General features: G+C 35.6%; 1 protein-coding gene across 2 annotated transcripts in view; it reads left to right on the plus strand.

The window, feature by feature from the left end:
- The window catches only part of Cmc1 (C-X9-C motif containing 1), a 72811-nt gene that overhangs the window by 22373 nt on the left and 35815 nt on the right, over positions 1-14623 (plus strand). The window contains exon 2 of one of the 2 annotated variants that reach the window (XM_090351785.1): positions 2677-2766. The exons of the other annotated variant lie outside the window; for it this stretch is intronic. Within the exon in view, the coding sequence (XP_090207911.1) occupies positions 2677-2766 (90 nt within the window). The remainder of the gene's footprint in view (positions 1-2676; positions 2767-14623) is intronic. 2 annotated transcript variants of the gene reach the window in all.

Consider the following 14623-nt stretch of genomic DNA (forward strand, 5'->3'; position numbering starts at 1 on the left):
ATCTGTGTAAGTTGTTTGGACCCAATTATACAACTTTATTATAGCACTTTTTCCCCCCTCCTTTTGTACATTGTGTTTTCGTTCCAAAATGTTTCATGTTCCCTTTGTGATATCATCTTCATGGGTTATTTCAAAGTATGTTATTTTGCGTAGAGATAATTGTAGATTATCCAAAGATCTTTCTTTTGTTGATTTCTAACGTATTCAAATTGGTGTCATCTCCTGTAAGTTGAATTCCTTCATTTTTAGGGAGATTTGTAAATATTCTGTTATTTGAAAGGCGTATTCTGGAAATATTTATTAGGTCAAAATTAGTCTTTGTGCTTCATGATTCTTTTATCGGAATTTGTTCTCTGTTCTTGTGGTGGCTTTTATGTTTTACAAACGAGATTGTGGCATTATCTTCCATTCCCTTCACAATTTTATTTTTGTGAAGTGGTATGGACACAAAGAATGGGGTCTATCCTACTTCTCTCACTTGAACTTGAGCTATACTTTCTAACCTGAAATCACATAATGTGGGAATGATGCCTGCTTCCATGGCAAGGTCATAATGGCCATTTAGCTTTCACTTGGTTGTCCTGAAGGCTTACTCTCCAGACCTTCATTGTTAACTTGTTCTTTCTTCAAACCCAGCTGCTGTACTGTGAGAATTTAACCAAATGGAGAAGCCATGTGTTGGTGGTCTGTTTTACAGTCATAACTGAGCTCCTTCCTTTAGCCATTCCAGCCCAGATGTCAGGCACATACATGAAGAAAGAAGTAATTTTGGAAGTAAATCCTCCAGATGCAGCTTTTGCAGCTGTTGAAATCAACACCAGTCATTGAGTCTTCCCAGATGAGGCCCTTTTGACCTGTTGGGTGCCTATGCATAGTAAAACATTTATTGTTTTACATCATTGAGTTCCATTGATGGTTACTGCACAGCAGTGTGGTAAGAGGTTAGTTGTTTTTCTTTCCGGCTTAAAGGGAGTAAACATTTTAGTGTCTATATATCTAAACAAGTGACTTTAAACAACTGTTATTAGATAGAATATAATTAATACTCAACTTCAAAGTTATTTCTCTATTGTCTTCTGCTAGTGGGATGAGATGTTCATTTGGTTCTCATTTCTTTGTGCTTTTAGAGTTCTGGGGATTCAGACATTTCATCAAACTTTCAGATAATCCACAGGCCATTTCAGTCTAAAGATTTTTTTTTTTCTGCCTCAGTATATTTATTGTAATTACCTTAAAATTGTACTTCCATTTTCTTTAACTCTCTAAGGAGTTGCTTATTTGTGATGAATTCAGATTGGTTAGTTTGTTTCATTGTGTTGTTCTTTGCTAAACAAGTGATTCTTGGATATGTTGCTGTTAATTGTGTCTTTTGAGATGCCCTGATCAGTTTATAGCTACCTGTATTCAGATGCTGTTGGACAGAGCATATTGCCAGAAAGAGTTTAGGGGTTCCTAATTTTCCTAGCTATCTCTGGATGATGGGAAATCTTCCAGGTGAATACTTGGCTTCTGCTGAGGTACCTTAAGCAAAAATAAGTGAGTTTTCTCCAGGGAAGTTTCTTGTTCATGTTTACTGCTTCAGAGCACAGAGCACCACCCAGATTGGTAACACTTTTATTATGGATATTCTATGGAAATGTCCTTTAATCTGACTTTACCCATTATATCTTCAGAGATTTCTTGTCCTTTTATTTTTTACTGAGGATGCTCTATCTTTGTTTTCCAGGGCACTCAGAAATTTAACAATTTCTGGGAGGCAGAAACAGGTTGCTTATTTGCTGTTCAAGCCAGTCCTGGGCTTGAGCTCAGGGCTTGAGCACTGTTCTTAGATTTTCTCAAGGCTAGAGCTCTACCACTTGAGCCTCAGCACCACTTCCGGCTTTTTTCTATGTATGTGGTACTGAGGAATTGAACCCTGGTCTTTGTGCATGCTAGGCAAGCACTCTACCACTAGACCAAACTCGGAGCCCTTATTTACTCTTTTACTCTAATGATAGAAATTATGTTTTAAATGCACAGGAATTTGTTGTGTAGATAGATTTGTAGTATTGTTTTTTCTCTGCCAAGTCTTTTTTCTTAGCCTTCTTTTCTTGGGAGTAACTGCTCATGAGTAACCTCATTTTCCAGGGTAGATAAGACCTTCATCTATCCTTGGATCTCAGTATGGATGAAAATGCTGCATGAATCCATGAAACCAGTCTACCTGGAATACATTATCCAAGGAAGTGTCACAAAAAGGTAGAAATCTGGACTGGGAGCATAACCTAGTGGTAGAATGCTCACCTTGCATGCACGAAATCCTGGGTTCAATTCCTCGGTACCTTATACACAGAAAAAGGTGGAAGTGGTACTGTGGCTGAAGTGGCAGAATGCTAGCCTTGAGCACAGTGTTCAAAAACAGTGCCTGGGCCCTGAGTGCAAGCCCCAGGACTGGCAAAAAAAAAAAAAGGTAGAAATTTTTAGAGAGATGTCTATAACCTAGCCCTCCCATTTTGTCATATATCAAAAAATTATTGAGTAATTTTTAGTGATGAAGATAATCACATTTATACAAGTGGTAAAACTGCCATTTAAAATCATATTTGTACAGTTTATTATTTTAAATAGAGTGCTTATTTTTCTACTAACCTGGTAATTTACTTGAGACTTTATTATAACAAAGACTTTTTTTTCTAGAGCAGCATCTCAGACATGTTGAGAAAGATGTTCTGATCCCTAAAATAATGAGAGAAAAGGCCAAAGAGAGATGTTCTGAACAAGTTCAAGGTAAGATTAAAATATTTATATATAGATCAAATTCAAATATGATCTGAATTTAATCCCTAGCCCCAGAGTCAAGTAGTTGGTTCATTAATATGTATGAATTGCTTTTCATCCTTCACTGAGATATTGGTATTTCAGCTTTCAGAACTTCTAGGCGGTGTTCAATTCATTTACAATTGAAAAAAAATGCCCAAGTTGCCAGCAAAAAAATTCCCATTTATTCACAGAATTATAGTTATATAGAGAGAATAGCATCTTTTTAGTGGTATTCTAGAGAAACTAGTTTTTTTGGTAATTGTGATAGGGAAAGAACAAATATCAAATCTCATATCTCCCTATTATTCATTTATCAGTCTCCTCCCCCCCCCCCTCTCTCTCTCTCTCTCTCTCTCTCTCTCTCTCTCTCTCTCTCTCTCTCTCTCTCTCTCTCTCTCTTTCTCTATGATATAGATATATCTACATCCTAGGTTGGTTTTCTTCAGTGTTACTTTATTCTTTTTTGAATTGCTAATAGGACTTATGAATCTGGATTTCTTTTATGTGTTTTTTTTTCTATTTAACTGGAAGATATTTGTGTAAGTGTGTACACTAAGTGCCCATGTGTGCATGGTTTCTTTGAAAATGTTTTTTTAACACTAATATTCCTAATACTAAATAAAAGTCTAGAGATTACTGTTGATTAATATATAGAATTCTAAGGACAATTTAAACAAATCAGTGATAGATTAAAGAAAAACAAGGTCATAATACATTGGAAAATGGTAAGAAAAGGAGATGGCAGTATTACTGTAGAAATGTCTAAGAAAAATAATCTACCTCTTGGAATGGCCATCAAAAAGATGCAGTAAAATTGTGCTATATGGTTACTTTTCTAGCTCCCTTCTTTACTCTGTACTCAAATTTGTTGAGATCGCTACTGTGATCTTGGTAAGGATAGTGGACTGCATCACCTTTTTAGGTTTCTTCACAGGAAGCCAGATTGTGTCAACTATAATTTTGAGACTATGTCAATATTGTTCTCATACTAGGAGCATTTCTGTTCCATTGCATGCCTCCTGCCCTTAGATTAGTACTTTCTGTTGACTCATCATTATGTGATGATCATTTCTGTTCATTATTAAATAGCTTATCATTATTCAGTTTTAAAATCCATTTGTAAATTAGTAATTTTAGACAAGAAATCTTGCTGTGGTACTTTTACCATGAATTAGTTGTTTACAGCCCTTTAGAGCCATTTCCTTCAGTCTTCACCCCTGGTGTCAGGACAAATTAACCCATTGGCACCTATAGACAGGGTGCAGTGCCACATCTGGTATTGGCAGGTGTCAGGCTAATAGTCTCAAAAGGCAATCTTCTGCATGACTCATAGAACTTGAAAAACTGTATCCCGATCTACAATCAGGTAGGATACACTTAAAAATGGACATAAAGTTCTTGGGGTAACTTTTCACTACTTGAAAAATATATTTACCTATTTATCAGTCTAAAGCTGTATGTTGCATTTATCTTGTTAATTAAAAAATACCCACAGTGAAAGAAAATGATAACATCATTATTTTAATACACAGAGTAAAAAAAGCTTATTTTATTAGAAATTTATATTTTCCTGATATGATTCAGATGAAAATGAAAAAATAATTGTATGATTTGGGGTTTTAGAACTCTTTGCTTACTTATAGACAGTGCAAATATACTTTTATAATGAAAGAATGAAATCTAACTTAAAAATACTTATTTGAGTTGTACCACTACTCTTTTATGATGTTACAGGAAGGAAAATATTTAATTTTCATATTTTTTATAGAACAGTTGTTTAGAATATTGACATGGTTGTTTTTCAAAGTATTTCTAGAGTCATCTGAAGATAAAAAGTATCTTCAAATGAGCTTCATTTAATGTAATTATAATTATGTATATGCTATTAAAATAATGTTGCATATATGAATTATAGATTATCATGTATTAATTTCATGGACCAGATGGTTCATAATAATGTTTTAGAATGTAAAATTGATGATTTTGTAAGATAATAATAAATCCTTAATATTTTTCCTGTTTAACCATGTTAATTAGGAAAGAATATACGTTAGTATTGTTCAGACAGCAGAAGAAAGCTGCATTTAAGCGGAATAACAAGACATAATTTAGAACCAGGATGCTTCTTTTTTTTTTTAAACTGAATATAGCCTTTGCTTCATTAAATTATTGTAGGATTTTATATGCAAGCATTATGTATGCTAATTGTACAACTTACATATAGTTCTATGAAGATATAGGAATTTTAATAAGTGATCTGACTTAGTGCTAAATGCCTCAAACATGATTATGTAGGAAAGCTTTTCTGTTTAATTTTTTTCATGTCATTTCAACCTAGCTGATCGTAAGAATTAGGTCAGACTGCCAGCAACTTAGGTTTGTGAAGGGCAGGGAACAGCTTTTCTAGGGACAAAGAGAAATGAAATCACTTTCAGTGAAAGAAAGATGCCTCATTATAGTCACCAAACAGCAGTTATTGACAGCTACACTTCCTATTAACAAGGAGCATTTAACTAAGAGTTTGGCTGTTGGATCTTTGGACTTGATCTAATTTGGTAGCATTAATTAGTTTCTTTTGAGCACAGACACTTGGTACTCACAGCTATAGATTTGGAGGGCTAATTAGGATAGAAAATTGAACAGAATGGGGTAAGGCATTAACCTTCAACCATTACCAGCTGGGACACTGATAAAGACCACAGAGTCCAAATGCTCCCTATTGAAGTGAAGAGTACTCTAATGAATATCAGTTTCAGCCAGGTTGCTATATTCTTACCAGTTCTTTCTTCATTATAATTTTTTAACCACTTTCTGTTATGCCTTCATTATCTATACACTATTGGTTTTACACTGATTAAGTCTGAGTTGCCCATTTTCACTGAATGTTTAAATACAAAGTTTGTTATAAGTGACAAATAATATTAAAAATGTTTCATCATTATATATACTAATACTTCTAGAATTTAACTTTATTCTGCAGTTACATGATTTTCATTCTGCAGCAACTTGGTTCGGATTATAACAGAGTTGTTTCAATATCATAAAATGATGACCTATAGCTGGAAAATCTGTTGGGGACTAGATGGTGTTTTTAGTATTTTACAAGTTCAATTTGACACATTATAAAATATGCTTTTAAAAATGTGAAGTAAATAAACATAAAACGTTTCTTTTTGAAGAGAAAATTAATGCTTACTATCTTTATTTTTTGCAACCTTTGATTTTATTAGTGAGGTCTAAATGAAGTGATTAAATACATATAGCATGAAGAATCCTGATCTTACTACTGTGAAAATTTCTTAATAGCAAAGGCAAAGTTACTGATTTAAATTCAACATTTTTCTTTGTCAGTGAGGTGTTTGACAGTGAATGGAGCAGTTGAAATAAGAGTGAAGGTAGAGAGGTAACCCTCTCAACACTGAGCACACAGAGAATGGAGCTGATGGCTAAATCTTTATGACTCTTTTTGCTCCTAAACTGTAATACTTTTATGTAGGTAGAAAGACAAGTACCTATTGAACCCAGATTTTTATTGAGATGGGATTTTTTTTTTCAGTTGGTTGTGGAGCTTGACTCTCCTAGTAAAGGATTACAATAGTGCAAAACCTAGATACGTAAGGTCATATAGGATGAGACTAAATGAAAGGATCTCTAGGATATGGAGACAAGAGCTTTATCTTGAGTGATTGTTGTCTTAATGTACTGTGTTATTTCTTTTCTCCTTTGTTGCTCTTTGGTTAGTCTCATATTGTTACTATATCTGGCTTTGTTTCCTGGTACATTGCATATACATTTATTTCTTTATTTGAAATAGGAAAAGGAAGAGGGGAAAACAAGATGATTGGGAGGGAGTAGGGGGAGGGGAATGGGGACAAAAATATGAGAAGGGATATCAATGTGTGAGAAGTAATACACCTACTGTCTCGCTAATGTAACTGTAATCCCTCTGTATATTACCTTGATAAAAAAAATGGAATAGAACTGAAGACCCAGAAATCAACCTGCAGATCTATGGCCACCTAAAAAAATAGAATGGAAGAAAGACAGCCTCTTCAACAAGTGGTGCTGGCAGAACTGGTTAATCATCTGCAGAAAACCTGCAGATACCCTGAAAACTTTACAAGAAGGAATAGGAGATACACTAGGTCTGGGCATGGGCATTGTCCCTGAGCTCTTCAGCTTAATGCTACCACCTAGAGCCACAAAGCTACTTCTGGTTTTCTAGTGATTAATTGAAGGTAAGAGTCTCAGGTCTTTAGTGCCTGGGCTGTCTTTGAACCACGATTCTCAGATCTCAGCCTCCTTAGTAGCTGGGATTACAGACATGAGCCACTGTGTCAGCTGAGATGCGATCTTGTCAAACTATTGTGTGCTTCTCTGCAACTACAGTTTTGCAAACTCAGGCTCTCAAATAGCTAGGATTACATTGAGTCATCACAGCTTGGTAGTTTTTGGAGGATTTTACACAGGCTGGTCAGGAACTCACTATGTAGCCTATGCTGATTTTATAATCAAGATCTTCCTACCTTAGCATCTCCAGTGCTAGGATTACAAGTGTATACTTACCACACTTGACTTTTTTCTTTTTTTTAAAGCATATAGTTATGTGACATTTGATACAAAATGTCCTATGTTGAATAATAATGTTCATTTAAAAGAAAAAAAGTCCGCCTTCCCTCCTTCCCTCCTTCCCTCCCTCCCTCCCTCCCTCCCTCCCTCCCTCCCTCCCTCCCTCCCTCCCTTCCTCCATCCCTTCCTTTTTATTTTTATTTTTTTTTGTTATACTAGAGGATGAAACAGGGCCTCTCCCTGCCTCCATCCCTCCGTTCCTCCCTCCCTACCTCTGCCCCTTCCCTCTCTCCCTCCCCCCACCTCTGTCCTTTCTTCTGTGACTGATCAAAACTGAAAAATACGTTGTCATCAATGATAGCATGGGACTTTCTATCACTTGATTATATTGTCACAGACGCATTTCATCCTTTGAGTTCTTTACCTTATTTCAATGATTGTGTCTGTTGCAGTTTTCTTGATTGTTTGGGCAATAAGTAGAGTATATTCCTTAAGGAATTATGTAAACTAAAAACGCATGGATGGATTATGTTGAAACAAATTCCTCCCTTTTACCATTCCATATAACTAAACTATGCTGCCTTTCATCAGATTCCAAAGGGAGTCTACCAAGAAGTTTTTATTTATGCTTTTAAGTGTACTATGATTATCATTTCAGAATTTCAGAGGGAAGCAAGTTTCCAGCATAGTTTGTTTTGTTTGTTCAAACAGTTTGGGCTTGATGAGTCAGTCTTAGCAATTATATATTGGATGAGAAAGAATATTCACTAAATCAAGTTCTCAGATACCAGCTAAGAGCCAGCCTTGTAAGCAGGCCTCTGAAAAGATCATATGGCATCATGATTGCTATATTAACACGTTCTTATACATGTATATATAAAAAAGATTAACTAGCACTGGGCACTGGTAACTCATGCCTGTAATATTAGCTTCTCAATAGACTTGGAACTGAGGATCAGGGTTCAAAAGTAGCTTGTGTAGGAAAGTCTATAAGGCTCTTATCACCAATTAATCACTAAAAAGCTAGAAGTGAAGCTGTAGCTCAGGTGGTAGACACCTAGCTTTGATCAAACAAGCTTAGGAATAGTACCCAGGCCCTGAGTTTAAGCCCCAGCATTCAGCAAAGTTGGAGGGTTGAAATATTGCCACAGAATTGCCAATCTCCTAAAACTTGTTTTGTTTTTACCTTGAAAGGGTAGTTAGGTATCCTCCAGACTGTCTTCCCCTCCTTGTACCTGAATTAACAGTAACTGATCTAAACAGGTGAATAAGGCCTTGGAATTTGTATTTTGGGGGCTAGGGATGTAGCTTGGTGGTACTTTGCTTGCTTAAGGTATACAGACTTTGTTTTTGATTCCCCAGCTCTGTTAAAATGAAAAAGATTTTGAATTTCTGGAGGACATAGAATTCAGAAGTTGCCTGAGATTTCTGGAAGAACTTAGACAAGGGGCAGTGTGGACTGAAAGGTTTGGAATGATGTGTGGCTTTAGTTGAATCAGATTTGCTCTAAGGAAAACTTTCTGCAATAGAGACCTGACCTCTTGCTGAACTGGAAACATAAATATAAGTTCTGAAAACAGCATGTTTATGGATACTCATAGATATCATCACTTGTGGAGATTCAAGTGTTCTTGTGGTGGTTTGGATTGGTTGGACAATTAGGTTGGACATGGCTGCAGGGTTAGGTGCCATTGTCACTTGGCTCCTATAGTTCCTCACTTGCTAGTGGTGTACCCACTTATACATCTGTGAACTTGTGCTTGTTTCATTTTATCTCTGGCTTCAGGTGGCTCAATCTGGGCCATCACATCCTACATCTGCTGTGTATGTGGTAGCCCATGAAGATTGTCCTTAAAGATTCTGCAGGAAATTGGGGACATAGTCTGCAGCTCTCAGGTTTGCAATGGGCATGACCCAGATCTGAATTGTTTCCTGGGTACAGATGGGTATGCCTCTTAGAGCTTGTAAAGCAGGGGAGTCTGGAAGTCTACTGTAAACAACTATATTATTTTTAAAACAAATGAACAAAGAACATGGTAGTATTCATTCGCTGATGGAGCAGTTCTTACATTTGTTTACCCAAGTCCTATTGTCAGACAGAAAGGCTTATTGTGATCATCTTATACAGTTAGATGTAAATACTCTTGAAGAAAATGACTTGTTTTTTTTTTTTGTCTCACAGCAATGTGCAGAACATTGCAGTTTCTGATATACATGGATTGTTTTAATGCCAAATATTTAAACGAGAAAATTAGCAGGGAATTTTGTCAGGGTAGATGATTCTAATATTCTAAATAACTAATTTATACAACTCATCCTTGAAGATATAATAGTGAAAAGTACATTTGAACACAAAAGCAAAGATTCACATGACTGGAACCAAAAGTGTTGATAAAATGAGTAAACAAAAAATACAATTTAATTTTGATAGTAATACTTCATTAACAAGTTACTATTATCCTAGTGTTCCTAAACATCAACATTCAATTATTTTCTTATAATAGTCCTAAATCCTTTCTTATGAGAAGTTAATCCAAAATTATAGTCTTTAAACAGTACCATGCCTCTGTATTAAAAAGCTGAGTGCAAATCACACTTTATTTAAGCTACCTGATGATCTTCGAGTTGTAATTACATTCTTTCTAGGTAATCAGAGCCTGACACTAGTAAACTTTTTATAAGTGCACAAAATAATTTTATGCTCAAGTATATTCTAATCAGTATCTTAGCTACTAGAAAAATAATAAAGAAAGCAGTTCAATTTGTATCTTACTTTGGAATGTACTACCTAGTAGATAGCCACTTTAAAATAGTTTTTTTTGGGGGGGGCAAGAATTTGCTTTGAGCTTTAATGTCCAAAACAAATAAAAATGTTTTTGTACTGAGTTAATTTTATTGTATTGACAATCAGTAGGTAAACACAGTATTGTATTTATGCAGCAGGATTTACATGAGAACCAATGCAACAACATTACTCACCAGATAATATGTTGGAAATGAACTGGGGTTGGGTTAGAGGGGGAGAAAAAGTGGGAGAAAACTGAGGTAGGGTAACTGTTCAATAAGAAATGTATTCATTACCTTATGTATGAAACTGTAACCCTTGTGAACATCACCTGGACAATAATATTAAATTAAAAAAAACTACAGTTGCAACCAAATATGTTCCATTTCCAATTTATTTTTGTAGTTTTCTTTTTGTGTGTTTGTGTGTGCGGGGAGTTTGCAAAGTATAGAGTGAATTCTAAATCACATTAAAAAAGTAGTGCTGTCTTGGCACACAGGCAAGAGGATTCCGAATTTAAAGCCATGGAAGTTCAAGGACAACCTGATCTATATAGTGAGACCCTATGTCATAAAATAAAGAGCTAGGAATATATACAGCAGAAGAGCAAGTTGACCCTATTTCACAGGCCTTGATCAAACAGCATGAAATGAAAAATTCCCCCATATAATGAATTAATTAAATAACAATTATTTGTTCAAACTCCTATAAAGTTATTCAACTGAGTAGAGATAATGATTTTAAAACTTGTATCTTAAGTTCAAAAGTATAATACTTCTTAGTTGCTATTGCCCCTTGAGAAGGTAATTTTTTTCTGAGTCTGTAAATACATTTATCTTTGTGTTCATTTGTAATAGTACTATTTGCATATGCACATGCACAAATTATTTGAACTAGGGACTTGTGCTTTTGGCTTGACCATTTTGCTTATAGTGGTTGCTCTTACCACTTGAGCCACATCCCAGTGAGGCGTTTTTGCTGGTTAATTGGAGATGCAGCCTTGTGGACTTCTATGCCCAGGCTAGCTTCAAACCAAGATTCTTAGGTCTTAGCCTCTTTATACTCAGATAACAGCTGTGAGCCATGGGTGCCCTGCTGTTTGCATCTATCTTAGTGTTAGTCAATTATGATATACTGAAATAAAGACAATTTAGATTTACTTGAAGAATTGGAATAGAGCTGTAGGGTTATATGGTATTACAGTATTAAAGAGTATCCATATACATCATTTCCAATTTGTCAGTTTCCATAATATGAACAGTAGTAGAAAATAGTTACAAGCATAATATAATGATAAATATTACAAGTATTATAAGCGCTCTGGAGAATTGGCAAGAGCAGTGGAAGGGGGCTACCTTTTTCATAGATACTATAGATCTCATTGAAAAAATTATATTTGTATAGAATTTTTCAAGGAGGTGAAAGAATGGTTTCAAGAGAAGTAATAGCATATGCAAAGACCCCGAGGCACTAGGTTGACATGATAAATTCAAGGAACAACAGAAAGGTCACTGTTGTTAGTATAGAATAAATGAGGGATTGAGCAAAAATGGAAGAATTAAGCACAAGGATTGGAGACAAAAGGTTGTTTAAAATCTTATAGGTAATAAGAACCTGTTTGTTCTTAGGAGAGAATTGGAATGACAAAGATGACTGAACAACGGAGTGTTAGATGATGAGTTAAATTTAACAGCACACATTGTTGAGAAAAGAAATTCTGGTCAGGGGCAGAGTCAACACACCAATATGGAAGTGACTGAGATAATCTAAATTACGGAGTATGTCAGTTGGAAAGGTGGTAGCAGCAGACATGGCTATAATGTAAACATCCCAGTTACATTTTTAAGGTAGAGGGAACAGAGAAAGGAAAAACATGGAAGTTTTAGTTAATTCAACAAGCCATCCTATTGTATTGTATTATATTGCTAGTTCAGTCAGGAGGGCATTTATTTCATTAATATAGCAGAGCTGTTATTAGACTTCAGGTGTCTTAATACCTCAGTGTAGTGTGTTATCCATTATAACAGAACATTTGACTAAAGGACTGCCTACTAGCACACTGAGTGGGACAAATCAGACTGTGCCATTAGATCAGTTAGTTGTGTCTGCCATGAGTAGGGGATGTCAAATTATTCTGTATTTTGCCTTGCCTTTCTGTTTCTGGCTTATGTGCTGGTTTGTGTGATATTTATGTAAACTTAACAGGATGTAGAAGTTACTGTCTCCCTTTAAACATTTAAAAATTTTTATCCCATTGTTTCCTGTGTCTGTAAACTAACATTACAAACATTTCAAATAAATTCATCCAAATGAAATGAAATCAATATGTTGAAAAGGCAACCAGAATTCCCATGTTAATTTCAGTACTGTTCACAATAGTCATGAAACAAAAAGTGTCCATCAGCTGATATATTGAATAAAGATACTGTGGTGTACATATGCATGGAATACTATTCAGCCATAACCAAAAGTGAAGTCTTGTCATTTGCAGCAAGATGTTTAATCATTGTGTTAAGTGAAATAAACCAGGCACAGAAAGCAATTACAACTACATAGTGTAATCTCACAGGTGTGATGAAATTTCATATGAGACAATGTTCTTAAATAAAGAAGTTTGGAATAAATGAAATCCTAGCCACTGGAGGGTGGGACTCTGGTAGAATGGAAACAGGTTCATCAGTAGATATAGAGGCTACAGTTAGATAGGAACAAGAAGTTCTGGTGTAAAATGTGGTGTTTCAGAAAGCTGGAAGGATTTTGAAAGGTTTTACCATGCAGAAACCGTTTTTGAAGACGCAGATATATTTAATATGATTTAAATATTATGCAAATTATATCAGAATATGATGGTAAGCCATTAAAACATACAATTTTGATGTTTTCTGTACCAAGTAAAGACAAATTTCATGAAAAATATATTCATTCCCATATAGCATAGTAACTTGAGTTCTGTGTTGAGCTATTTTATAGCTCAACTTAGGAAATTATTGTAATTATTTGATGTTTACTTTTACTAAAATTGACTTCATTTTTATTACTGAAATTTTCATGAGATGTCACCAAATAATATTCGATAACTTACAGTTAATTTTATAAAGTCACTAAAAAATGAGAACATGCTCAAATGCTTTAACAGAAAGTATGATTGGGGCTAGGATGTAGCTTAGTAGATAATATGCATTACATATGTTGAGGCCTTTGATTCTCATTCCCTCTTCCTCTCCCTCTCCCTCTCCCTCTCCGCTTCCTCTCCCTCCCCCTCTTCCTCTCTCCCTCTCTCGTCTCTCTCTCACACGCATAATGTTTATATATAATAAACATAATTATAATGAAATGGTGATTATATATGTAGGAAAATAAAATCTATCCACAGTTTAATATCCTTATCTGGAAAAAGGAAAGATGAATTATAGAATATTTTTGTTCTATGTAAGTTCTTCATATTCCTCCAAATAAAAACATAGTACTTTTTTTTTTGTTGGTGGTGGGGCTTGACGTCTGGGCCTGGGCGCTGTCCTGAGCTTTTCAGCTCAAGGCTACCACCCTACCCCTTGCTACAGCGCTACTTCAGATTTTCTAGTGGTTAATAAGAGTCTCAAAATCTTTAGTTCCTGGGCTGGCTGAACCATGATCCTTAGATCTCAGCCTCCTGAGTAGCTAGGATTACAGGTGTGAGCCACTATACCTGGCAAACAGTACTTTCTTGAAACAAACTTTTGTACCTGGATGGACAAATTATAAGAGTAAACTTCAGAAATTGTGGCAGTGACCACACCATCATAATCAATATTGGGGTCAAGAAGTAGGTATTGTCAGAAGCTAGATACCTTTGTGCTCCCTCAGATCTTTATTCTTTTCCTTCTTGCCAAAAGTCACCACCATCTTGACTGAAACCATGGATTCATTCCTCTGTTCTAAAAAATAAAGTGGATTCCAGAGTTTTCTTTTTCGTATCTGGCTTATTTTTACTTGCGTATGCTTCTTTACTTTTCCTGGTGTATAGTACCATTGTATGAAAATGTTGTAATCTGTGTAGGATGATGGGCATTTAGATTATCTCTGGTTTGTTTCTTTGTTTTTTGTGGGTCATGGGGCTTGAACTTGGCCTGGGTGCTGTCCTTGAGCTCTTTAGCCTTGCCTCCCTAACCCTGGGCCTGGGGTTGTCCCTGAGCTCTTCAGCTCAAGGCTACCACCCTACTGTTGAGCTAAGTGCCACTTCCTGTTTTCTAGAGGTTAATTGTAGATAAGAATCTCAGGTCCTTTTGTGCCCTGGCTAGCTTTGAACCTTGATCTTCAGATCTCAGCCTCCTGAGAAGCTAGGCATGATCCACTGTGCCCGGCCTGCAGACAAGGATTTTAAAGTAGTTGTTGTAATAGCCTCATAGTGAATAAAAAGATAGGAAATATTAACAGAGAATTTGAAGCAGATCCAGATGGATATCTAGTGTAAAAATTTCAGCATGAAAATGA

Source organism: Megascapheus bottae, chromosome 18 (assembly GCF_031878675.1).
Source record: "Megascapheus bottae isolate mThoBot1 chromosome 18, mThoBot2.hap1, whole genome shotgun sequence".
Classification (NCBI taxonomy): Eukaryota; Metazoa; Chordata; class Mammalia; order Rodentia; family Geomyidae; genus Megascapheus; species Megascapheus bottae.